At 45.3% G+C, this 27,325-nt stretch overlaps 1 protein-coding gene across 1 annotated transcript; it reads left to right on the forward strand.

The window, feature by feature from the left end:
- On the forward strand, window positions 1-27,325 carry efnb2a (ephrin-B2a). The gene is made up of 5 exons (XM_079169570.1): window positions 1-806; window positions 10,739-11,022; window positions 20,281-20,373; window positions 21,383-21,496; window positions 23,417-27,325. The coding sequence occupies exons 1-5, from the start codon at window positions 694-696 to the stop codon at window positions 23,821-23,823; spliced, it is 1,011 nt and encodes a 336-aa protein (XP_079025696.1). The 5' UTR covers window positions 1-693; the 3' UTR covers window positions 23,824-27,325.

A 27,325-nucleotide genomic window follows, 5' to 3' on the forward strand; every position in this document is an offset into this window, starting at 1 on the left:
GGCACCATCGCTACGCGGTCTGCGGGCGTTTCGGTACGGATCTGCAGCATACAGCCGCAGCACTTGTTGGGGACCTCTAGTATGAGAACTTCCATTCCAGCTCCTTTGATTTCGTTCATTCTCATATTTAATCATTTTCTTCATTTTGACCATCCGACCTCATTGTTTCGTGCGTCTCATTTCTCTGCTGCTGTTACCCACAGTTTGTTGCTCACCAGCAGCAGCAGCTCTGTCTGAAAGGAGACTATCTCACCATTCCACCACCAGCCATCACGGTCCTCTCTGCTGCTGCTCTGGATTTTGGCGTGCATTGCTGGACTATAACGCAGAGGGATTTATATTTGTGCGCGGCCCACAGCGGACACCGCCACTTTTGTTTCTCTCTGAGGGATGTATTAAAGCGAGGTGAAGTCTGCGCTCTGAACAGGGGAGAATACAAAGCCACTGTCCGCTGAATGAACTACTGTCGTGCGCCTTTGGTTTTTTGGAGCAGGTCTCTCTTCTGGAGATGCTCTAGTACGTCTGAACAGGGTTTGTGGTCCGTGCGCATCCCCACTGGATCGGGATATAAGGTGAAGAAATCGCCGCGGTCAGCCTTTTCTGGAGCGCTTGTCCTCTGATCTATTTTTTGTGAACATATTTAAGGTTATTTTGAGAAGGATTGTGCACTAACCGGAGGTGCGCAGGCTAACCATGGGGGACTCGATGTGGAGATATTATTTCGGAGTTTTGTTTATTGCCTTCAAAGTGGACTTGTGCCGGGCGCTCATCCTGGAGTCCATCTACTGGAACACAACAAATACCAAGTAAGTGGAACACAAGCCGCGCTGATAACCGGCCCGCGTATCAACGATTTCATGCCAAACTCCGTTAAAAAATCCGGTAATTTAATGTTGGTTTGCTTGCCGCCCGTGACTTTGGCTATGAGCGTAAAATAGCACAAGTTAACATTAGGTATTTCTGTAAAAAGAATCAACTTTTCATTTCAGAATATATTGAGTGGAACAAAGAGCACTCAGAACAGCGTGATTTAAAATTTGAATTCATATTCGTTGTCCTCACAGTCCTTTTCCACGACAACACAATGTTAGAATCGCGTCGCGAAAATAATGTTTTTTCAAAATATAAATAGGCTACAGTTTATAGTTGATCATCTGTATGCCAAGTTTCTCAGAAAACCTTAATGATCCGTAAACATCCTAAATAGATCTCTCCCCGCTCTGCAGCTTAACTGCCAACATTTCTGAACTGAGTTTGGGTTGATATTACTGAGAAGTATCGGGGTTAACCACAATAATAATGTGTCTAAAACGATAAAACCAGCATCCACAACACCTGTCTGTGTGGAAGAGGCTGTAGGCTATTTAGCTCCGCTCGTTGCTTTACTGCTTAACTGATTTACTGTTTGTGTGTTGTTGTCGCCGTTGGGGAATATTTACGCGCAGAGTGCAGCGAGGGCCCGTTCGGCCGTGCGTATGGTGGCGCTCAACAGCGCACAAACCCGCCTCAGTTTGTGTGCTTCATTTTAGGGTATGTGGCTCTGGCTTTGGTGGTTTGAAGTCAATTCAATTTCAATGTAACTTCACAGCTCCGGTTCCTCGGTCAGTAGGCGTATTTTAATTAATATCTGACTGTAACAGGTCCGAATCAATTAAGAAGGGCAGACCTTTGAAACTGCATTGAGTTTATTAGCAGGCCTGTTTATTCCCTCGCAATTTGTGTGTCCATAGAATGTATTATTGGACGTTATTTCTATCCGCCGTAATGAAGATACCATTTATAAGAGATTGGAGAGATCAGTCCTGTGCTCGACATGACGAGGCTTCATGGAGCTGTTGGAACCCACCACCGGGCCTCTGACGCTCGGGTGCGGGTTTCCAATACGTTGTGTGGAAATAATGAAATAATGAATCGAGCAACGAGCCAAATTCGAGGACGGATTATACTGGAAATATGGTTGATGAGACGAAAACTTTTAATAGAGCGTCGTGCGCCTCCAACCCGCCATTTGCTCCGGACAGAAGCCTGACTGTAGGAGCGGCACAGCGGAGGGTGCGTTCGGGTGTATGATTTCAGGATGCCCACACTTTACACTTGTGTGTACGTGTTGTTTTTTGAAATAGTGCATTATGACCACCGGTGGGTGATTATTAGGAAATGAGGTGGACACACACTGGCCTCAATACTCTATATATTCTCATTTACAATCTAAAAAAATCTAGACTGGTCATTTCCAAATATTCACATACAGACCAAGAAAGGCGGTTATTTTTCTGCAAGTAAAAAGGTGTCCTCCTCTCCACCCCTGGTCTCAGCCCTGCGGGGGGCGCCCTCTTTGTGGCCGTTTCGTCACGGCCAAACTCCCAAGTCGCTCGATAATGCAGCTTTTGGCTCCGCTGCAGCCACCCCCCCCCCCCCCCCCCCCCAACACACACACACACACATCCTGCTATACCTTAGCGAAATACACACAATGCAGACGTTATGGTTGTCTAACAGGTGTGTATTGTTGCATGGCAAAGAGCTGCTGGATACGAGGGTTAACTTGTGGTGAGCGCCGCGCACTCGGTTCTTATTTGTCCGTTGTGCCTCGTATGTCAGTGTATGAGGAGACACTCAAACCTGACGACGCACTCATTTGTACTTTTACCTCGTGCGAAGACTGAGGGGCAGAAAAAAACCCGGTTAATATCGGTTGAGGTTGCACTTTGCACATCTATATTCCAGCCCGAACCGCACTGTGCTGCTGTGTCCGATATAATGCCGCGATGTAATGTAATGACATGTTTTGTGTAGGCTATTGCGTGTGTAGTGCCATTTAATGACCGTGTGGCTTTATTAGAGCGATGGAGACGAAAAACACCACAAAATGATTTAAGCAGGTAACGCTTGGACCTCATGTGTAGAGAGATTTTAATGTGAAGCAAATGCAAAGTGGCAGATCACTGTGTGTGTGTATGTATATATATATATGTGTATAAAGAATTGTATGAAATAAAATATGCTAAATATAAACTTCAGTTTGCTGTCTCTGTATTGGGGTCACCCAACAAGTATTTTGTGCTTTCAAAATACCTTTGTCATTGAGAGAACATGGAACATTCTCCATCCTTGAGCTGAAGCTCTTGCAAGTTAGAATGCCATTTCACTTTTGATTTTTCGAAAGGAGGACAGAACCAAAAAAAGAAAAATGCGTCCCGCTTCAGAGCAAGTATAGGCCTTGCAGCGGGCATTCCGCAGAATTAGTGTGTGCATGTGCGCATTCTTTGCGTTCTGTCTGGGTGAAGAGTTCAGAGGTAAAAGGCCAGAGAGTGATATCATTGTGTGACCGGTCACCTCTGTCTTTTTTAGGGTTAATACCCCCTCTGTGAGGTGCCTCTTTTGTTTTAGAGCAGAGCAAGAACAAGAACTTTGGTTTGTGGTTCAAGTTCTCCGACCGAAACAAATCTCTTTCATACAAGCTGAACACGTTTGGGACGTTTCACATGAAGACTTCTTTCTTTCTTACTGATTCTCCTGATTATTCTGTACCAAGAACGAGCAGACAAGTCACAGTTTGAGATCAGGGTGGAAACCGTTCTTCTCCTTTTCCATACAGCCAACGTCTGATAAATAACTTTTCCGTGAGTGTGTTATTCCTTTTCACAGCTTGTTGAAGTCCTCATGCCTGTGTGTCACTTATTCCTCGTCGGTAACAGTGAAACCCCAAAGTGTGAATATCTTTATATTCAGCAGGTCAGCAATATGCTCAACAGCCCAAGTTGTCCCTGCCTCTGCGTCTCTCTTTCAGTTAGTGTTAGTCCTCCTCTTTGACTATTCAAGGAAGGATGAATGTTAGAAATGTGCAGGCTGTGGGCCAGTCTTTGTGTGTGTAGGCCGGGGGAGAGGATAAAGAAGCAGCTCGCCTCTCTCTCCCTCTGTCTCTCTGTCTGTGCTGTGTGTGTGTGTGTGTGTGTGTGTGTGCAGCTATAAAAAAAACAACAACCTTTCACAGGGCCCACGGTTGTGTCGATTAAACTTCATTGTTGTTTGCGCTCTACTACTTTACTGCCCTTATGCATGAACCTACGAAAAAAAACAACAAGAGAATGACCCCAGCACCTCCTCCCCCCTCCTGCCCCCCAATCTCCCCATCACATCACACACACCTCCTTCTTGTGGTAATCCATTTTGTAGTTGGGAGAGAGAAACAAAAGAGAGGCCTGCTTTACATGGTTTATGTAAAAGGAGCGCTCCCTCTCCTCCACTGCAGTTCATTAAGAGATTACATAGAAGCCCAAAGGCCCCTTGTGACCGGGCAGTGACGGGGGCACCTCTGTGGGTCCTCTTTTGTGAATGTAGGGGGGGTTCCATCATGAATGACTGACGAGGCCTTGTGCTGAATGTTGCGACGAAACCCTCCCTCTTCCTCCGACTAGCCCTCCTTCCATAACCCCCGCAGTGCCTCTAATTTTGTCCTTTCTCTCTGGAGCCGAGCGAGAGGAAGATCAGTTGCTTTAATTTCGCTACATCGATCGGCATGGACGGCGAGGGGAAAAAGAGGAGAAAGTTAAATCCTGCCGTGTTCGACACAGAGTTCACACTGCCGGGGTTATGGAGGTTGACGCAGCTTTTTAATGATTACTGCCAAGAGAAAAGTTGATGATTAAGATTTTGTAATAAAAGAACAGGGAGTGAAAGGAGTGAAATAGAGAGTGAGAAGATAGCGCCGGGGCCCCTCGGGGCGTGGAGGGTAATTATGTCTAGGCCTGCTCAGAACTCATAGGCCTGGATTACTGGATGAAAGGTAGGCCGAGGGCTCGGAGCAGAGACAGAACGATGAGGGGGTGGGGGGCAGGGTAACGGGCGGCGTAAAGACCCCTGTCCCCTCGGCCGACAGAGGGCGAAAGCCGGGGCGCCGTGAAGAGCTGCGGCTAGATTAACCCTCACTATGCCCCGGCTTGGCCTCTTTTGTCTGCCGCCTTAATGAATCCTTGCACCGCAGCTGCAGATTCAGAGTCAAACAGTTGCTCTTGATCGGCAGTAAATATTGACCTTCCCCTCCTTCCACTTTGTTTTCTCATAACTTGGGGACCACAGGAAGAGAACGGAGGCAAGGTTGAGACTGGGGTTCACACCCGGTGCTCCGTTGTGTCACACATTAAAACAGCAATCCAGTGGAAAACAGAGAGAGAGAGGAAAAGACAAGTTCACTGATGAGAGATCTAACTTTTGTTGTTTTAATGTTTTTCACTGGGGACAGATGCAGCAGTCATAACGTCTGAAAGTAGATCTACAGTCCTCCCCGTCCTCCTTTTTTTCCTTTTGCCCAATCCCCCCCCCCCCCCCCCCCCCCCCCCCCCCCACACACACACACACACACACACAGACATTAAAAAAGACACCAAACTTAAAGGTGGTTAGAAGATAATTGAGAAAACAGATGTCACACGGCAAATTTACTTTCAGGTCTCCAGGAATCACCAGAGCGTCTGCAGGCTTTGTCACACATGAGGAAGAGACCGACACTTGGTTTGAAAAGTGCCCAGAACCTAAAATGTCCAGCTCCATATCAATATGTTCATATTCATTTTTTCTAAAGATAATTGCATCGATGTGTTGTGTTTTTCATGTTCCAGCCATCACAAAGCACAAGTCATTGCTTTAAAACCTTTTCACAAGAAAAGCTACGAGGACTTTTTGTTATTCGAAAATGGCAGCTGTCTGATTTTCGCCGTTTCATTATGAATACCTTCACAGTTTTCATAAAAGCCTTTATTTCTAGCTCTGACAGAGACGTGGAGATTGTGAGGAGAGAGTTCAGGCACCTGTGGCTGTTATCACCTTCCCACCAAATGGCCTGACGGTTGGGTTAGAGATGAGAGAAAGGAGGCGGGCTGATAGAGCCGACAGCTTCTCTCCGGCTGGCTTTGTCAGAGCAGTGTGTGTGTTTGTAGGGGAAGTGGAGGAGGGCAGATCGTCAGATAAACACTGATGAAAGAAGGGAGAAGAAGAGTGCCACTGTACGTCTCTCCGTTGTTTCCTTTCCTTCTCTCTCCCTCCCTGTGATTATAAGTTCTGTGAGAGTGGACATATACATAGATTTAAAGGAACTGACTTGTTATTCATTCATTATTAAAAATATAAATCGTCACCAGCAACTTTGATGAGAAATCTTCAAAGTTGTACGAAGTTACAAGTCAACTGTAAACCTTTTCAATGCAGCGACAAATTGATCAAAACTTACAATAAAAATCCGGTATATAATATAATATATATTGTATATAAACATAGAACTGAATTGAAGAGACAGTTATTTCAGTCAACATCTGTCCGATATGGGTATCTGTTTTTTACCCCTTCATCATTGCTTTAAGTAATCGACTACTTGTTTGGTCTGTAAAATAGTAAAATAATTCCAAGTTGAAAATGGCCTCAAAGGCGTGCAGAAGCCATGGACAGGTCGAAACAAAATCAGCAAATCCTCACAACCAGCCATCTTTGTCATCTGCTTCACCTCTATGCTACAGGGCAACTAACAGAACATCTTCTTGCTCTGAAATATTATAACCATTTGTCATTGTTATGTTTTTATTATTTTGAGTTAGAAGGAATCAACTGTCGTTACTTTCTTTTGGTACATTTTGTGTTTTCTTCACGCACTAAATACTTTGTCTGTACGGTTACACACATTATGTAGAGGCGCTTCAGGTACCAACATTAGTCCAGTCTAGAAAACACAGCAGGTGTTTCTCTTTTAGTGATCTCTCCAGCAAAATGACCATTTTTGATTGTGATGAATTTAGACAAAGAATTGATGGGACTGCTGGACAGTGAGCTAAAGAGAAGAGTTATTCTATCAATATGTGCATTACAGTTTCATATTTATGTCACTTTTCCAGTTCTGCATACTGCTGGTGTCCCACAGGATGAACAGCGGCCATTAAAAGGTTAACTGTATTTAACGAACAACCAACTCAGCGAAGATGACTAAATCTAAAATGAGTAAATGAATGTCTTTACATTACATCACAATAGTTTACATTCTGATTTAACAGCCTTTGATGCGTCTCAGGCCTCATCTCTGTGATAAAGAGCTCTCAGCTCTATTAAACAGGAATATTTATGGTAGGGGGGGGGGGGGGGTGCCTTTAAGCAAGGTGGGGGTCAAATGCATTTACAATCATGAGATGATGGGACTAGCTTTTGTTTGCCCCCCCCCTGTATTCATCTTTGGTATCTATTCAGTAGCTGCATCAGGCTCCTCAGCCTGTCTGCGTGACCTTGTGTACCTGGTGTTTGGTTCTAATGGCTGCCATTGGTCCAGGTGTCTGGTATCAGACAAACACACACACACACTCGCTTATCTCAAAAAGCACGCGCGTCGGGGGGTTACGGAGCACAGGAGGAAGGCGTAGAACTGATGAATGAGTGTCCAACGAGACACTGTCCCCGTCTTCATCTCTTCTCTCTTTCCCTCCCTTTGTGTTTTCTCTGAAGAGTCGATCCAGACCAGCTCATGTTTGCCCTCAATCAGCCTCTTGGCAGCTTATCTTTAAACACACATCCAAACTGTTTTACTCTTCTTTGTCAGCATTTATTCAATGCTTTTATTATACTGCACTTTGCTGTGAATCAGCTGGCTAAAATACAAGAGGGTAATAGAGAGGATGGTGTGTGTTGGTCTGGTTTCTTTTTTGCCCCTGGCCGAGGCAGATCTCAATTTTGAATTGTAAAGGCAGTGAAAGAACAGGATACAGCCTTTGTGATAGCATATCTCATATTCAGTCAGGAAAAACACACAGTGTGTGTATGTGAGAGGAACAGGGACAGAAAGAGATATTTTCTTTAGCTCTTGCATGTGTGTGTGTGTGTCATGCAGCTCTCCCTGTTTGTTAGTTTCGTGTAGGTTTAGTCATGTTTGATCTCCTGCAAGTCGCCCAATTCCCGTGGTGATAGCATTCATGCCAGCAGAGCAGGAGGTCCCATACCCTGGTTGATAGTATTGTCAGAAAGGTGTTGGTGAAATTTCTCATCAGAAATGATTTACCTGTTCACCATGTATACATGTGTACAGTAGGCGTGGGCCTGTGACTGTATGTGTGTGTGAGTTTACAGTCTCTTGATGTCTCTTGATGTCTCATTTCACCATGAGCTGTTGGAATAAATTGTTTCAGGGGTGGGGGAGCTAAACCATGCAGTATCTTGTAAAGTATTGGTCATACACAAAAATAAATAAATTCAAAGCTCAACAAGTTGTATTTTTCGATGATATTGCAATAGTGGAATGAGTCTTTTATTGTCCAGTGCATTCTGAGCTTGTATATAGGCCTGACCAGGCCAAGCATCCTGCACAATGAAACATACAGACGTTACATACTGCATACTGCGTTCGTCAGTCGTATGTAGGAGACGGTTTTGAACACAGCCTCACTCTCACTCATATATCTGCGCAGAGGACTGTGGGTGAGCAAACTGCAAAATGTGATGTATGTGATGTGATGTATGTGATGTGATGTATTGGGACATTCTAAATATTTTCTGGCACACTGAATAGTATGGTAGTATGGGAATTGGAACACACAGTGTTAGTTGGCCTGCTCTCTCTATGGGCCCCCCACCTTATGGGCCCCCAGGCAGTCTATATTTACGCCCCTGACTGAAGCACTTCTAGATTAATCTCTGTAGTTAAATAAAGGCCACCACAAGCTAAGCTACACACACACACACACGCACGCACACACTAACCTGCGCATAACGCCGAAAGATAAAATAAGCACATGCATGCATGCTTTCATCCCTGTACCAACACACATGCCCGCTTGCATGCATGACTGAATGCTTGCAACCACGCACACAAAGTTAATGCATACACCTACAGCTCCACAGTGTTTGTGTAGAAGCCCCCCACTCATTTCTAAGGACCTTTCCTCCATTTCTCTCTCTCTCTCTCTCTGTGCCCCCCCCCCTCCAGACACACTCACAGATGATAATATGATGCCAGATGGCGCTGCGATGCACAGACATGCATACCCTTCCTCTCTCTCTCCCTGTGTCCATCACTGGGCACACTGTACCACTGCTGAGTGTGTCCCCAGGGGGCAGAAAAGATATTCGCTCGGCCTAGTTAGCCGCTGCGTGTGCATGTGTGAGCGTGTGCATGTGTGCATCCGAATGCCCAAGCTCATGCCGGAAGCGAAGAAGATGATGCATGCTGTCGGAGGAGGAAGGAGAAATAATGCATGTGTCTGTGTCCGTACGTTTGAGAGACAAAGAGTGAGTGTGTGACAGAGAGAGAGAGAGGAAGGAACATGTTTCTGTGAGAGCAAGCAGCATGTTCATATGTATATAAAACTGATATGCGTTGAATTTCCCCTCCGCTATTTCATTTAGTGCTCTTTGTTAATTATAAATGGACTGTGCTTTGCCACCCGTCCCCTGTGTGTTGGCTCCCCTGCCGCCCTGCGGTGGCTGTCTTTGTAGTCGGGGTAAAAGCCGTATACTCTGGTGCTCAGTCCTCACTGGGAGAGCAGAGGCGTGTGCTGGTTTCGCTCTTATTGCTTTTGTAATGAGCCGATCTGAGGCTCTCCTGTGCTTTCTTCCAAGAAAAGAAGTCAAAGTTCACGTGGAGACATGATGTCAGTAAATTGTTTACTTTTTAAGATGCCACAAAGTGCAGCAAATCCACACAAAGAAGGGAAACTAGGGAATGTTCGGTATTTGGGCTTGAAAAATAACTTTGAACAATTAGTCGATTATGGAAATAGATCCCATCTAATTTTCTGCTTAACTCACCTATTGTTCCAACACTAGACCATAGGGGCAAAGAAAGAAATGCCCTCCACTGTTTTTGCTCACCCACCAGAAACATGCACAGAACCACAAGTACATAATGATCTACATGTTAACCCTAAACGTTCCCACTAGATATTCCCCTCATTTTCAGTAGTCAGTATTTGCATCACATTCCTGTCTATTTACTTGCACCATATTATCAGTATGCCATTAAATGCCTCCAGGGAATCCATGGTTAACATTTCAAATTGTATCCAAGCGTGGGGCAAATTGGTTTAGCAGATAAATACAAGGTTTCACCTCCAACTCAAGCTCCAACTGTGAATGTGTGTGTGTGTGTAAAAGAGAGAGAACGTGTGCAATCACAGGAATGCTGCAGGGGCTCTCAGTACTCAGAGACTAAATGGCAACATTATTTTACTTTTGGGAAGAATTTAGGGAAATTTAACTGCACTCCCAGACAAACCCCTCCAGGCTCTCTGTCTGTCTGTGTGCGCGTTTCTGACGCAGCTCTGTTGTGATTTCGCCTCAACAAGCTGGGCTTTTATTGTTTTTTAATTTTCTGTTTTGTATGCCAACGCTGTTCTGCCATTTCCCTGGCACCAAGGAAGCACGTCGTCTTTTCCTCATTTATCCGGTTCATTATTCTTCTCTCACTGCCACAGTGCGGAGGAAAAGCTATGTGTTCATCTTCAGATAGAGGGTCACTTTGCACCACATGCACACACATGTAGACATATGTACACACATCACGCATTCGATTATCCTTCATCATCTAAAATGAATGGACTCAATCAGTAATTACCACATCAATAATTAAGCCGACTTGTCTCTTTTTGAAAGATATGGAGAGGCTCAATGGCAAACACTCCAATGCATAATGAATGACTTATCATCCGTTTTTTCTGCAGATAACTAATATCCTAATATCTTCTGTTCCCCACCTCCCTGCATCTCCTTTCAGATTTGTGCCAGGCCAAGGCGTGGTATTGTACCCCCAGATCGGGGATAAGTTGGACATTGTGTGCCCCCGCGTGGACGGAGGGATGAGCGATGCCGTGGAGTATTACAAGGTATACATGGTGCCTCGGGAGCAGCTGGAGAGCTGCACCATCACCAAAGCTGACACGCCGCTGCTCAACTGCGTCAAACCCGACCAGGACGTCAAGTTCACCCTCAAGTTTCAGGAGTTCAGCCCCAATCTATGGGGCCTGGAGTTCTTCAGGGGGAAAGACTACTACATCATCTGTAAGTACCCGTCCCTCCCTCAAGGGATCATAAATTAGGCCATACATTATTTAAGGAAACAGCCTCCTTATCAGTTCAGCAAGGAGAACCAGCTGTTGGTGACATACCTTCAATTGTTGTCTCATTCTCATTCTAGTCAATCACTGGTCAAACAGAGGTGGTGAATTGCTTTGCTGGTATTTGTTTTTCAATTTTGAGTAACATCCTTACAAGACTCACAATTTTGTATTGGCCAATTACAATTATTTCTTCCTCTCCACCTCAATGCAAGTTGATGTTGTTGATGGACATGTTGAGATATATAGGGAATACACTGAGGTGGAGGTTGAGGGAAGTCACAACACTTCATTGGCAGAATGAATGGAACATCACAGATTAACGCTATCCAAAGGATTAGGGATGCACTGGTACAGATATCGGGTCTGATACTGTGCTCATATACTTATAAAGCGACTCCGATGCAACGCGACGTTAACCTCTCGTCAGTGGAGCCTAATAAGCTGCTCAGCACAAACAGTTTATTTTTCAGTCCCCACTTCACTTGTCCGGGACAGTTAGCAGCCCGCAATGTTGCGTGCACTGTCGTGGACAGATGCAGTGATTCAGTCCCCACCGCATCAATTAGTATAGCTGTGGGGTTCTCTATCTGCCTGGGATGCTCTGTCAGGGTTTCCGCCAGTGCATTGCAAGACCGGCGTAACGTTAGCAAGTGTCCGGTCGAGAAAGAGAGAGAGAGAGCGCGTGTGTGATGATGAGTATGAAGTCAGCAGTAACATTACAGCTGACCTAGCAGTGCAGTGTGTGTACAGATTATTTATTGGTGAATAAATGAGACAAATCCTCAAGACCTGTGAAGACACCCAAGCTACGTTCCCGTGTCTTGCTTGTCAGCCAGCTGATGGATAAAGTAAAACATCATCATTGACGTTAGCGACAGCTCAGGCGCACTTAAGGTGAATTAACCTTTAAGGTGGACCAGATATTTCCCTGTATGTGACAAGCCACTCCTCTGGGTTTTGCTCAATTTGAGTTTCTTTTTCTTTTTATCATTTATTTTAACTGTTTAACTGATAGCACAGTTAAACAGGTAATTAGGCTATTAACATCTCTTCTGCAGTGTTGAAATGCCAGCAAAAGCATCACGTTGTTTGTTACACTCTGATGATGAAACATCTGATGAAAATTAAACAAGATTTCAAAGTAATTGTTAGAACTGTAATTGTATTTGTAATTGTATTAGTACACATAGTGGTACTCAATATCGGCAAGAGCTTAAATGTAAGTACTTGTACTTGGTCTGAGGATTATGCTACTTTTCTTCTTCAAAACATAAAGTAAATATTGAAGGTCCATTTGATGTTATGCTAAAAGTCCACTCAAGGGAATCTGTAGTGTATTCAAGTCTTATTGTGGTATTTGCTTATCTTTTATCATATACATATATATATATATATATATATATATATATGTATATGTATATAAATCAAGCCTTGCTTCTCAGATCATGAAACAGAATCTTAAACCCTATCATCCCACACCTCTCCGATGGATGCCTTTATGGACCAACACTGAACCCTCGAAGGTCCTTAGCTGTGAGGCCTTTGGCAGCCTGTGCTCTCCACAGTCACCCTTCAGTCTCATGGTGCAGATGCGGCCACTCCGTTTTGCTGATTGCCTGTGATGCACTAACGCCATCCTGGGAGGAAGTTCTGATGGGGATTAGCGACGGCCCCCTGGTTTGAAACATGGGAGGTGGACTGAACCATCTGTGTGGCGCTGATGGGGGGTGTGCCGCAGATAGGACCATCTGTGAGGCTCTGCCACAGCCATCTGTGAGCTGTCACAGTAGGGGAAGGCCATATTTCTGACTGAGTAGAAGGAAGGGGAAGAAAGGAGAGTGAAGAGAGGAGGAACACATTGCTTCTTATCCAAACAGTCTATTGTGGGAGAGGAAGTTGAATTTTGCAAAGCAAATGTGTAAGGTAAAAACTAATTGTACTGAACTGTATAAATCCTACGTTAAACCGCCTGCAGCAGGCAACTCCTGTGAATTTAAATGTTTTTCTGAGCTCCACAGTACCCGGAAGTCCCGCAGAGAGATCTGTCAAGCAGCTATTTCAGAAAAACAGGTTCTCCGAGACATTATGCTCAATCAGTTCTACTTACGTTAGTTTAAAACCAAACATGCAACAGTAGCTGCTCTGTCACTAATGTGTCATAGCTGCAGGATATTTACACGGCGGGGCATGTCTCGCTGTGTTAGACTCTAACAGCTGCTTTTGTGGTCTTCCAGGTGAGACATGTTGGAGCAAATATAGCAGGTTAATGGCTTAACACTGGCTCATAGGCCAAATGACAATACGGTTCGCTGGAAAGTATCTGGAGCTACACGACTGGTGGCCGGCTCCACACATAAATACACCTGCGCAGGGCGTGCATGAGCATCCAAACCCACAGGAGCTGATCAAACCATCAGATGTGGTTTGTGTGTGTGTGTGTGTGTGTGTGTGTGTGTGTGTGTGTGTGTGTGCTCAAAGACTACAAAGGCTTCTGACTGAAGAGGCGCAGACGCAATCGCCCTCCCCTCGTCTCCCTCCACCCAAACGGCGCAGTTAATTATTGACGAGCTGATGCTGGTGTTTATCCTGGTTCTCCTGGTGCTCTGCCTGCGCTCCTGCCGCTGAATGTGTGAATGTGATCACACTGTGGTGCATCAGAATCAGAATCAGAAGACGGGGATGAGTTCAAGGTTGATGCAGAACATGTAGGGGTACATGTGGTTTGGAGAGACAGGCTGATGTGAGGGCAAACACGCACACACGCTGATAATGCATACACACACACACACATACACACACAGTCCCTCGGGAAGCTGGGGCTGCAGCTTGAAGCATCTTCTCTGTGCACACACAGCTGTACCTGTACAGACGCCCTGTGACAACAACAGTCCTCTTCACTCTATCGAGACATCTAGATTACCTATTTCTCTCTGTGGTTTTCTAGCAGACAGGAATATTCAATTTCTTACCGCCTCACGTTAAAACCCCTCTTCTTCATCAGCTTGCCGAGTCGACAAGATTGAACAGAAAGAGCAGTGGGAAAGTTCAATTCAGAACTTTAAAAAGACAAGTTGGAAAATTCAATTTTGCAGTTCTTACAAATTCCCTTTCCACCAACATCCCCCCACCCCGACCGCCGCCATTCTGCCTCCCTTCACAGCTACCCAAAATGCTAATGTGTAGCCTAAAGAGGGGAGAGAGGGAGCTGTTTCTCCATTGGAGTGTGTCACGTTTTGCTGTTAATTGCCTCTTCTTGGCTAGCTCTGGCCCCACTCCTGCAGCTTTAACAGCCCACTGCAGTTGCATCACAGCTCTATGTTGTGTACTCTTGCTATTTTGTCGAATCGGACGCTTGGAGAAACTCCAGCTTTGCATGTGTAAACACCAGAAGTGAAGCACAAATGAAACACACACAAACAAAAGAGCCAGAATGAGAGAAGGTGGATTCAGACTCTTGGTTGTTTTTACCTTGCAGTGTTGGAGTGAGCCAGTGTGTCAGTCTTTGCCTGTGAGTGTAACTCTGTGTGTCTATGTGCTGGGTGAATGAGCTCTGGGAATTGATACATATATACTTGGTTTGACTTGCCCTGCGTAGCTCTACGTGGAAGCATCTCCATCTTGTTTACGCCTGTGTGTGTGTGTGTGTGTGTGTGTGTGTGTGTGTCCGGCCCCCGCCTTCCCCCCAGCAGTGCTGTCCAAGATCCATCGGAGTGTGACACCGCCTCAGAAAGTTCACCACGAGGATTTCATTAGTCTTTTGGAGTGAGCACTCGATACGTAATTAATTAACCAGCGTTTAATCCTCCATTTCTTCTCACAATTGCCAAGGCCCCCACATCAATGCTACGGAGTCTCGACCGATTGGATTAGTGCGGCCTTGTGTTGAGTATTGTGTGAGTAAGGCTAGACCTAGATTGGATGGGTATGTTCGACCCCCCCTCCCCAACTACAAAACCACCCATTCAAGCGACTGTGACATCAGGCCTCAGCATTGACTGTCTCATCCTGTACTATCCTGCAGTGAAGACAGGCGGCCAATGAAAAAAAAGGATGCACGCATTACACGGTCTGCTTGTGTGTGCGTGATTGTGAATTTGCAAACTGTGTGTTTGCTTGCATGCGTAGAGAAGGGCCGCTGTGTATCCACAGATTTCTGTCTCTGCGACTACACGTGGGCGTGTTTGTGTATTTTGTGCAAGCACATGTGTATGTGTGTGTACTTCTGTGTGCCTTCTTCTTTTTTGTTTTTAAGTGGCAGCACACAATGCTGAGAGCAGATGAGTTTGATGTGATCGTTTGCGGCAGCATGGCCTGCAGCCGAGAATGTAGTGAGCTGGATGATTACATGAGCTAAAGAGAGAGAGAGAGAGAGAGAGAGAGAGAGAGAGAGAGAGAGAGAGAGAGAGAGAGAGAGAGAGAGGGGAGAAATAGAGCAAAAGGGGAAAAGGGGTAGAACGAGAGGGATGATGAGCTAAAGAGGGCAGGAGAAGGACAAGGCTGAATTTACAGTCGGGGCAGACATGCACAGGGAAATTTCATCAAGACTTTAATCAACCTTTGCCTGAGTCACAACAGAAAATAGTCCCGTCACCTCCTTGCTACTCGGAGTGTCGTCTGGATCTAACGTGAGCTCTGAGGGGGAACATCCTTCTCATTCAATTTGATGTGAATTCAAAATGCACTTTCAGGTTTTTGTCTAATTGAAACGGTTCTTTGTTCACCCCAATACATCCAGGTTCATAGTATCAGATTGGTGGTGACGTTATTATTATCACATTATGATAATGGGAGACAGGTTTATTCAGTAACAGTCATTGCTACTTTGTGTCTGCGTAGCTAAAAACCTAAATTCTTTCCCACAACTCTGTCGAACTATGCTTATTTTCACCCCAAATTGCAATTAATCCACTTATCGCTGCTGTAATAATTGCGTGTTAACCTAAACTTAAGTGGATCTGAATCATTTATTTAAAATGTTTGTGTTTTGAGAGAGGGTAGTGGTGATTATTACACAGCTTTGAGTAGATTTGGGGTGACCCAGCTTTGCCCTGGCCTTGTTTCTGAGGGTCACCAGGGTCTCTAAACGCGGAGGCGCCCCTTGTCATGGGTGATTAGGGCACACGGTGATGACGGGTATTAACCAGCCCGTAACCCCAGCTCTGTGATGAGGGCTTCACGCTCCACGGCAACCCGACGGATGGCAATTTATGCTCGGCATTTAGATCATAGCTGCCTTTGTCTCACTTCTTCTCTTTCTGGAACACATCCTCACTGTGTCCATCCGTCCATTCTCTCATCTTCTTGCTGTGTGCAATGCCGTCTCTCTCCCTTCCTATCGGCCTTTCTGAGATGCCTCTTCAGGCTCCTGTTGCCATGCCTTTGCTCTGTTTCATTATGCGTGGCCAAGCATTGTCTATTTTGCAGCAGGGCATTGTGTATTAATTAAACCCACAGAATTTGACAACGTTGGCGAGGTTTCAAAGTGTTGTTTATCAAGCTTTACAGGGCTCTTGATACATACAGACATTTCTATATTTGAAACGATTTTTGTACATGCTATTTGTCCAAATGAAACTGAAACATATGTTTACAGCTAATCAAAATGATACAAATGCTATTAACCACTAACACCACTCTTTAAATGCGATCTTAGCTTAAATACCATATGCCACTCTGAAACTAGCTCTAAATGCTAGCACAGTTATCTGTTGGAGCTATTTCTTATTTGATAGTTACATTAGGATCAATTAAATGGAGCTCTTTCAGTCTTTATCTGGATTGTAGCACGCAATGGACTGTCTCATTGAGCACAAGGTGATTTTCCACTCTCTTGATTTGATAAACAGGGGGATGAAGTTAGGGAGGGTAAATGAGGCTGAGGGTGAGGACGTGTAGGGGCTGAGTGACTTGTGGTGTGTTTATGACGCAGGGGTGGGATTGTGGTTGGAGTGTGTGTTGTATGCTAATGTTAACACACACTCAGACAGACACTCAGAGTGAGGACACTTCTTTCACACAGTTCTACCATTGGTTTGAGACTACATGTGACCTATGCGTGGTTGAAGGCATGTGTGAGTGTGTGTGTGTGTGTGTGTGTGTGTGTGTGTGTGTGCGCGCGTGTGTGTGTGTGTGTGTGTGTGTGTGTGTGTGTGTGTGTGTGTGTGTGTGTGTGTGTGTGTGTGTGTGTGTGTGTGTGCGTGTTTCAGACACACTCAAGCTGTCACTTCGGTCTCAAGCGGTAGCCTACTTTGTCACAGCCGGTAAGGGATTTTTCCTGATGACATTTTTCCCCATTTGCGGAGCCTGTTTTTTTGCATGTGTGTGTGTATGTGACTGTGAATGCTAGTGTGTGTGTGTGGGACCAATCTTGCTCACTAGAACCCGATCTTAACCACATCGCCAGTGCAAATGGAGTGAGAAAATAGACTGTAATTCACAGTCAAGATGAACGGAGAAGGAAAATCCAATGTAGCCCTTCCTTTGTCCTTCTTGTCTCTCTCATTGTTTCTCTCTGGGTCCCTGCAGAATGTCACACACAAGCCCAAGTACTGGCTTAATCTCTCTCACTATTTCTTCTCCTTTTTTCTACTTGTACCCCCCCCTTCCATGTCTGTGAGTGTTATCTGGATGCTGTAATGCCATATAGTTGGTGACTAAATCCATTTGTAAGGCCCCCCCCCCCCCTCCTCCAACATGTTCCTTCAGACCCAGCATTATGGATTAGCGGGTTAACTCTAGCCAGCTAGTCTGTCAGCCCGTCCAGCCTGGCCTCGTCTGCCTGGGCTGAGGAGGGCCCAGTCATTCAGGAAGCCTTAGCTCATTCAACAATCACATTCTGTTTAAATCCAAGTCAGGCTTGCCGGCACTGCAGCCTTGGCATAGTGAGTGTGTGTTTTACTTGGCATTTAAAGGGGAAGAATAATTTAAAGTTTCAAATGACTTCAGTTTGAAGATTTTCTTTTTTTCCACGGCTTCTTTTAAACGTCAAGGAAACATTGTGAGGCAAGTTAACAAAAGGCCTGCTTTTGGAAGCTTGACAAAGAGATTCAGTTTTTTTTGTTTAGCTTCAGAGTAAATGGATGTTGATGTGTTAATAGGGCAAAGGGAAAGAAGAAGGGAGGACAGAACAAAGAAATAGGCAGTGATACAAGCGGCGATATGTGTGGCAGACCTAAATGCACCGTCTGTGCAGTCCACCGCCCTTCACACCCCGTGAACTCTGACCTCTCAGGCACAAGTGCTTCTGAGCATGCATGCACCTCGACATCCCACGTACCTCAGGCCTCAAACACCACTGCACAAACACACTACAAAGTCAACAGTGTTAAGATGGTTAATGACATCCTGCAGGATTGTTAAAATCAATGTGTGTTATGCTAATAGGTTTATGAAATGAACACACACACACACACACACACGGGCACAGGAGCACAAGCCTTTAAGAAGCTTTGTCTGTAATGTGCTTTTCGGTCTCCACTGGAAAAGCCATAGGTCAGCTGGAGAAGGAGACAGAGGGAGAGAGGAGGCGAGATGGAGGGTGGGAAGGAGGAAGGGGGGGAGGGAGTCCTTGTTAACATGCTCTTTGTGTCCGCTCCCATCACCGTCTCATTGAAGCAAGGGGATTCTGGGAGGGTGGAAAAGGAAGAGAAAAAAGACAGCTGGGAGGAGGAGAAAGAGAAAGCTGCAAACTATGCAAAGCTTCATTTTTCAAAGATGTTTCAATCGAGACCTCGGCACCTGCCTTTCACTTCCCCTGCAGTTGATGGAAAGGCTTCGAGTGCAGCAGGAATGGTGGCGGGGAGGTAGAGCCGAGTGTGTTCATGGGGTAATGGGTTTTAGGGCAGAGGGTAGCGGCTGCAAGGTGGCTGCCCTGGAGAGAAGGAAGCTGGGGATGATGGGGTGTTGTTCGAAGGAGGAGAATGAGGAGAAGCTGAGGGGGAGCAGAGGGGAGGGGATGGGGGTCAGTGTGGTGGGGACGGTCATAGTGAATGCGGGCCACCGCGCGCTGGCGGGAAGCCAAGCTGCTAAGCCCTGGCAGCTCGTTAGCCTCTGTGTTACTGACCTGATAGACCACAAGCTCTACTACCCCCACCTCCCTCCCTCCCTTCTTTCCTGTTCCCTGTCCGTCTCATGATCCACGCCAGCTGCAGTACTGCCCAGCTGCCTCAAGAGGCAGTGCAGATAAAAGCAGACAAGCAGAGAGGCGGAGTAGCAGCTAATGGGCTTGAAAGCATCCAGCTGATTGAGCTTTGGATGGGCAGCCTTTCCATGTTGTCAGTGTGTGTGGCCCACATCTTTTTGACACAAGCAGATATTCCTTCTTCAGCATCTGCTTACAGGGCCCGTTTTGTTCCTCCTGTCACATGTGGGACGTCTTGCTCCGCCCCTCCAGATTACTCTCCCAACATCTGCTGTTGTCCCTTAAACACAGTGTTTAGCGCTGCACTTCTGTGTTCTCCTGTGTTTAAATGTTATTTTCAGATCCTTTAAGAACGTTTCATCTAAGGGGATTTATCACCTCTCTCTGTTCTCTTAATTTCACTGCTTCTCTTGGAAAAGTGTTTTTTTAAAACCTTTCTCACCAAGGCCTGTTTACATCCCTGAATATGTGTTCTCATGTTGTCAGCCGGCCTCTCCATCTTCTTCAGCCTGGCAGCAAGTTTTTTTTTTTTAGATCTGAGCTTTTGAGGGCTTTTAAAATCCAAAAATGGTGTTCTTTAATAACTGGCCACCTCTCTCTGGAGTGTTGTTAGTGCTAATGCACAATAAGCCTCCGAATATCCTGCGGCTTGCCAAGATGGCCGCTGTCGTGGCAGTCATCGTTCTTTCCCTTTCTCAGTCTTTCCCCTCTTCTCACCTCCCTTAACTGCCTCCTTCATGAGGCCCATCAGCACAGTTAGAGGTATTACAGTCACAATTACTCAAGTTAATTGACTTTGGGGATGTGAAATATCCCTCTAGAGCGTAGCGTTTGAGGTGATGAACAGGTGAATTGTGATTTTATTAAGGGGGATATGACTCATATCCTTCCTCAGAGGAAGGCTCTCAGTATCTCTGTTGTTTTTGGGAACTGGCTGTTTTTCCGAGATAGGCTTAAGGCATATATGGCAACACAATTTCCCCAACACATCTTTTTTGTACCAGGTGCTCGCAGCGACAGCTAATTCTAACCTTGTCCCTCTCTCTCTGCCCGCTGTAGCTACATCTAACGGCACCATGGAGGGCATCGACAACCAGGAGGGGGGAGTGTGCAAGACCAAGTCCATGAAGATAATCATGAAAGTGGGACAAAGTGAGTATTGTATTATTGAATTACGGTGGTGAGTGCCTGCGGGCGTGAGCGGGCAGCTACAATGCAGCGCTAGTACATTGTGAAAAATTGTGTGAGACTCTGAAAATGCCCTAATAAGGTCATAGGAGGCTGTGCAGCATACTGCTCCATCGTCTCCATGACACCTGGGGCTGCGAGGGGGCAGGAGATGTAATCTAGTGGAAACACACTCACACACTATTGTGTATGCTTGCATGCACACGTGCACTGGAAGCATCTGCTGCCATACACCATTTCAACTAGAAGGATTTCTACACATGCAAATCTAGTTTAGAGGCACACAAACACATAATTCTCATGTGTGTGACACCCACGCACATACAGTACACTGTCCCACATGTAGTGTGCCCCATGCAATCACACCAGACAGACCGGACTCTATTCTTAATTACAGCGATAATTATTCATATATCAGTTGCCCGGCTGCAACCCAGAGAAGCCATTACCTGAGGTCGGCCCTCTCGTCAACACCAGCTCTAGCACTATTGAGAGGAGAAGGTCAGGGAATTAATCGAAGCTGCTGCACTCGGAGGAAGTAACAGGAAAGAACAGGTGCTGGAAATTGGCTCCAGTGTTAAGACTTGCTCACGAAAACAACCATTACATACTCTTTATGGTTGATTACAGTCATGTCTGGGTCATGAAGAGCTGTTTGTACAAAAACACTTTGCTTCATGTGAATGGAGTTGAAGATCATTTTGCTGCTGGTTGCACTGTTGAAGCATTTAGAGGTTCAAGATTTTTTGATAGTTTTTCCGTAGGGAAATTCCCTCTTTGTGTTTTCCTGGTAGTCACATGTAGGTTTGTTGCTGAGACAAAACCCAGCACAACAGGGACAAAGAAACCCACCTAATTGACACGAAGAACAATCTGAACCAGTCCCTTTACATGAGCATCAACAACATAGACATTCCCCACAGGAAAAAGTAATTCCTCATTAACTTTCATGCATCTTCTTCGCATTTTTCAGATCCCTCTGACCCTATTTCACCCAAAGACATTCCCACCAGAGTACCCTACTCTGTGCCCAAGCACTCAGATGGCAAGGAGACCTATAACCCCAACGATGTGCTGGAGAAACCAGGTGAGATCACCTACTTGCAGCTTAAATCCCAGGAAATTGGTAATTGCGTGGAGGATTTATCGACACAGTTTGGCATGTGGGCGGGAGATTGTTCGGTCAGCTATGAGCAGATAACACTAAGTAGGCGAATGTGTGTGTGTGTGTGTGTGTGTGTGTGTGTGTTTGCAAGAGTCACTGAGGTGTGCGTGTGAAAGTGAAGGAAAGAAAGATCAGCTATTCATCAGCCAGTAATTGAATGTTGCCCATAAAACTGATAGGCATCTCCGGCCTCTCAAGGACTTATAAGGTATCTCCACACTGGCCACATTCCAGCCTCAACCCGCCGCTTAAATGACATTTTCAGGAAAAGGATCTGATCGCTGTCTGCCATCTATTTAACGACCTGCTCTTAGTACAGACTTGTTTCTGCACCAAATCACAACTGTGGCTACGTGCAGACTGCTCTTATCTCAACTATTATATTGCAGTTAAAAATCTCTTAAGAATATCAGGCCGGCAATTTCCGCAGTGAGCTGTGCTTAGATAAAAAGAAACAGGAAGGGCCCAAGAACAAAAACAAGCTGACCTATAATAACAGTCCTCCGTTCCTTCCCTCCCGTGTCCTGGCTCATTGAGGGCGTGGCCTCACCTGACTCTTTATGTTTTCACTCACAAATCTGCCTTAACGTTGAGCATGCAGATTAGTCTGCCTGTTAAATCCATGATGGCACCTTTTTATCTGCAGGCATCAGCATCTTGCTCTCTCCATGTTCCTGTCTCCTGCTTTTTTATGCCCCAGTCGTCCATCCCGGAAGCTATCAGGAGCATATGGGCGTCAGAGTGCTATGGGCAAAGTGTCTGAGGCAGCATAATCCCCTTGTAAAACAACGGAAGGTTCCTTACTTTGGGCTGCCTGCCATCCTGTATCCACTCCCCCTACCACAGCAGAGACAGTTTCAGGTCCTCAGGAGAACAGCGGCAGGCAGGGACACACAGGAAACACGCTCCTGTCCGGGGGAGAACAGAACCACCCCCCACCCCCCCCCCCCCTTTAGGTGTTGGATGTTAACCAGAATGCCCATCACTGGGATTCAGAGCCCAGCTTGACTTTCATAATTGATGCCTAACGATGACATCAAATCCTTCTTTCTTATTTACTTCCCTTTGGGGCTGTTAGAAACTGAAGTTACTTTTTATGTCTTTCAAGATGCAATTTATTTAAGTGCCATTCGCCTGGATCTACCCCAGCCATTGTATCTCCTATCAGACTGCTTGCCCTATAGTTTCAAGGTTGCAGTCTTCACCGGCGGAATTTGAATAGCCACCGATCGAATGTGACCTTTATACAAAAGCCCTCTATAGGCAGGCTTCACGCTCAGCCGCTGTGCTGCTGGCCTGTTCCAGATACCTTTACTGTGACATGATGAAAAGATTGTGAAGAACGAAAGGGAAAGGCAGCAAAAGACGAAAACACGGCTTCCTTTTCTTTCCTTTAAAGGCGTCAGTAATAATCTTAACTGAAGTGTTTTTAGGATCCTCGAACAGCAACTGAGAACTCGTTCCTCTACACTCTACTGGTGTCAGAATTGTGCACCAGAATCACATTTTTGTAACTTTCCAAAGCTATGATATGGATATCATGGCCACTTCACGCAGCAATTGGCCAGAGGTTCTCTCTCTTGACACAATGACGTTGTGTGCACAACCATTGTGGAAAGATTGGCCGGGTGTGTATGTTGTTATCCCCATTTGGATGATTAGCGCTCCACACCTAGCCCCGACGGGGTCGGTAGGCATGTGATACAAAGCAGTTTGTTTTAAACACACCCAGACCCCTCAATTTTCTTTATTACCGCTGCTGGAACGTGTTTATATATATATATAGCATATATGATTTTAGCCATGATTTTAGCCTCACGTTTGCCTCCCTCTGTCTCCCAGGTGTAGCGCCCAGAGAAAGCAATGACAATGACAACAGTGGAAAGTCCTCCAGCATCATCGGCTCCGAGGTGGCCATCTTCGTTGGCATCACTTCAGGCAGCGTCATTTTCATCATCATCATCATCATGCTGGTCTTGCTGCTGCTCAAGTACCGGCGGCGGCACCGCAAGCACTCGCCACAGCACGCAGCCACGCTGTCTCTGAGTACGCTGGCCACGCCCAAACGGAGCGGAGGCGGTGGGAACAATAACGGCTCGGAGCCCAGCGACATCATCATCCCGCTCAGGACTGCTGACAGCGTCTTCTGCCCCCACTACGAGAAGGTCAGCGGCGACTACGGCCACCCGGTCTACATAGTTCAGGAGATGCCGCCTCAGAGCCCGGCCAACATCTATTACAAGGTCTGAGGTGGAACTTTTGAAAGCAAGAGACAAACTGGAACAATCCCGGGCAGAGCGGGTTTTTAGTTTTGGCTGGCGCCAATGGCACGCCCGCAATCACTCTCGCTCTTTCTCTCTTTCTCTCTTTGTCGACTCCTCCTCCTCGTCTCTGATGTTTTGTCACTACTTTTTTCTTTATCAAAGCTTTGCTGATACCTTGTCGCTCTGGTTTGGTCGGTGCGGACGGGATGGGTGGAGGGCCGGAGAGAAAGCTACCGCTGCCGCTGTCTGGGGCTCTTTGGAAATAGACGGGACGATCTCTTCTTCCCCTGATGCTGCTCCCCATTTTGTTTTTGAGGGAACTGAGTGTTTTGGGATCAGAGAGTTAGACGGATGCACAGCTTGTTTTTCTTTGTCTGGGATAGGATGGATGGACGGATGTATGAACGCGATGGTTTACTGGCAAGAGAGGATTGGAAGGAATTTGTGGCTTCACCATAAGAGAGACTATTGCTTGGAAAAAGAAAAACGAGTGAGGAGGAGATGTAAAGGAGAATACCGGCTGACCATGAACTCACAAAGTGGCTGCCCTCCCTTGATACTCACTAGCCAGAGAGACGCTGTGAATTCACCAGTTGGACGAGGAGGACGGAGAGAGATTCTCACACCGCTCCTCTCTGGGACTTTCCTGACTGACTCATGGAGATCACCATTCACCCTGCCACCCACATGCTCACCATCACATATACACACATTCACCCACACGCACAGACACACTGTCTCACCAGTCAATGTGAACTGTTTGGGTTTAAGTGTGGATTGCACCAATCCTCCCAGATATGTTTTCAGCAAATCACTTCTTTCAGATGATATTTGAAGGTCTCAAGGAAGAAAAATAGTTTTTTTGTACTTTCAACATTTACTAATCTTGTTTCTGGTCGTATCTGGTTTTCATATCCTGGTGTAGTTCAAATACAGATTGAAGTTTTCTTTTCCTTTAGTGACAAGTTAAATCGTATGTGACGTTCAAACACAAGTTACCCAACAGTGGCTAGGAGTGGCGAGAGCATAAGCAAGGATTTTACTTCAATTTGTGCACTCTCGCCAGGGAACAGGGCACGTGTCCGGTCTGCCCAGGAGGCTCCTGGGAAGAGTGGAGGACTTTCATATACATAGAGCAGCACTTTTAACCCCTTTTTGGTTCCTCCACACTTCGCAGCAGTCAGAGAGAGACACAGTGATAGCTTGAGATGGGAGAGCAGCTGTATCCCATCAGATTTAGTAGAAAGGGCTCGCCTCAACTTCTCTACAACCTGGGCTTTTCACACGGGAAAGTGTTAGGGGCAATAACAAATCCAATTCGCCTTACTGCCATTTTTCGCATCAGGTGAGGAAGAGGCCCGAGATCTAGTTGAGGTTAGCGTTGCTGGCTGAGACAGCTCTAGGTACTGTAATGTTTACCCCTGGGGGTCCAATGATGATTAAGGGTGCCCTCAGGGCCCAGAAGCAGCATGGCCGGTGCTCTCCTATTCTTGTTAAAAAAAGAAAAGCACAGGTACATCTTCTTACATTGTCACTGTTTCTTAATAGCCATTAGCATTTCCATATTGTGATTATTTGATTTACTTCTCTCTTTTTTTACATAATAGGACATTACAAAGGTGAAAAATGAAATAAAACACAGAATTTATTTATGATAAACACATAGAGCACAGGTGTTGTCAGGCCGTATGGAGAGGAAGAAGAAGAAGAAGGATTGTTAATATATCATGGTAGAAGTGCACATTATGCAATCCAGGATTTGATTAATTCATATCTCCCATATTTTCATGAGCTCTCGTCCACAGACACAGGGCCTGGGAAAGAGGACCAGGGGAGGGGAGCCTGGGCCCCGGCCCCAAGGGGGAGTAGACTTATCTGTCCCAAAATAGCTCACATTGGTGTACACAAGGGCAGAGTAGTTATGTCTCCCACACTCACTCAGTGTAGCATTTCCCAAAGGATAATTTCCACGAACACCCAGTGCCCCCGACTCTCCTCACACACACCTTTCATGTTCTCTTGTGCATGTGTGTGTGTGCGCGTGTTGAACAAGTCCATATTTCAGTGACTTCACATCCATTAATATCTTTGGCTTAGCATCATAATCATAACTTTAGCTGTTCCCAGAGCATGTATCAGCCCATCATCATCATTTGTCAACATCAAACTTTCACCGAAAAGCCAAGCCTTGTATGATCTGAGGTTTGTGCCTCTAAGAGGCTACAAAATCTGCAAATATGCAATTCTTATTTATTTTTTTAATCGATTCTGAGAAAAAAAACAACCTATGGAAAGTGTTCTTAACCACTGAAAGATGTAACAACAAACAAATGACACAAAACTAGCAAAGTACGTCACACAAGCCTGCTGTTAGTTTTTCTTTCCTGCATTATTTGTAGTATTATTTTAACCTTTTCTGTTTTAACTATGTGCCGTAGTACAAAGGTAAACTGTGAAAAATGAAACCATTAAAAAGCATATGTATATCACACCTGAACAGGTATTTAAGAAAAGATGAAAAGAAGACACACACACACACACACACACATACAAACAAAGAAATGGCTGTTTAGTTGCTCTGTTTGCGGCAGAATATGACAATCTTATTAGTTTATTTGAATCTGACGTCCTTTTCTTAGCTGCCACTCGACTAATGCTCTCCCAACATTGACCAGGTTCGATTCGACCTATTATGAAATGTTGTAGCGATGCTGTGAGAGTCTTAGCCCAAAGGCAAGGAGAAGCACCTCAGGCTACTGTAAAATGCCTTGCTCGTATGGTCAGCCCTTGGTCACTTGACTCAGTAATTTTGCACCGTACTTCTGTAGGTAAGAAACTGTAAATACATTAATGTTTGTATTGTATATGGATCCTGGGTTGTTACAATAGCCTTATTCACCTTTTTAGGAAAGTAAATGGAGAAAAAAAGTACAGAAAAATGGAATACCCGTCAGTAAAACAGAGCATACTACTTTTTTGGTAAATAGCTTATGTAAATATTGACCAGAACCCAATAAAAACATTTTTTTATAAACTCTTAAAGTAAGATGTTTTGTATAAAATTTGAATTTTTTGCTATGTATTTTAGCTAGCGCTCGATGGAAAGCCAGTGTCCTCCCCACTCCCTCCCCTTTTGCACTGTTTCCATGGTAATTTGGTTTTTAAAAAAATGAGAGAAAAGTTGCCAAACCGACTGCTGCATATTTGTGCCATAAGTGTGTACCATAAATATTTATTGAATTAGTTTCTTTTTCTTTCTTTTTTGTTCCGTTTATGATTTAACTTCAGTCCAGTTTGTAAGTAACACAGTATTATATTTGCATTATTTGTTCGTCTACCCCTGGTTTTCTTTAGTCACGTCATGGTTACCGGGTGGTTGTAGCCCTGTTCTCCCTTTCCTTGCAGTGTGAGATGGCCAGGCTGTGAAAAAATTGTTTTAACATTCAACGATTTAAAATAAGTTCAAAGTGAGGATAATGACACACAT

This window comes from Pholis gunnellus, assembly GCF_910591455.1.
Source record: "Pholis gunnellus genome assembly, chromosome: 12".
NCBI lineage: Eukaryota > Metazoa > Chordata > Actinopteri > Perciformes > Pholidae > Pholis > Pholis gunnellus.

Coding starts and splice junctions, on each gene's coding strand:
- efnb2a (XM_079169570.1), top strand. CDS start 694: ATGGGGGACTCGATGTGGAGATATTATTTCGGAGTTTTGTTTATTGCC. Junction 807..10,738: donor TGGAACACAACAAATACCAA/GTAAGTGGAACA, acceptor ATCTCCTTTCAG/ATTTGTGCCAGGCCAAGGCG. Junction 11,023..20,280: donor GAAAGACTACTACATCATCT/GTAAGTACCCGT, acceptor TGCCCGCTGTAG/CTACATCTAACGGCACCATG.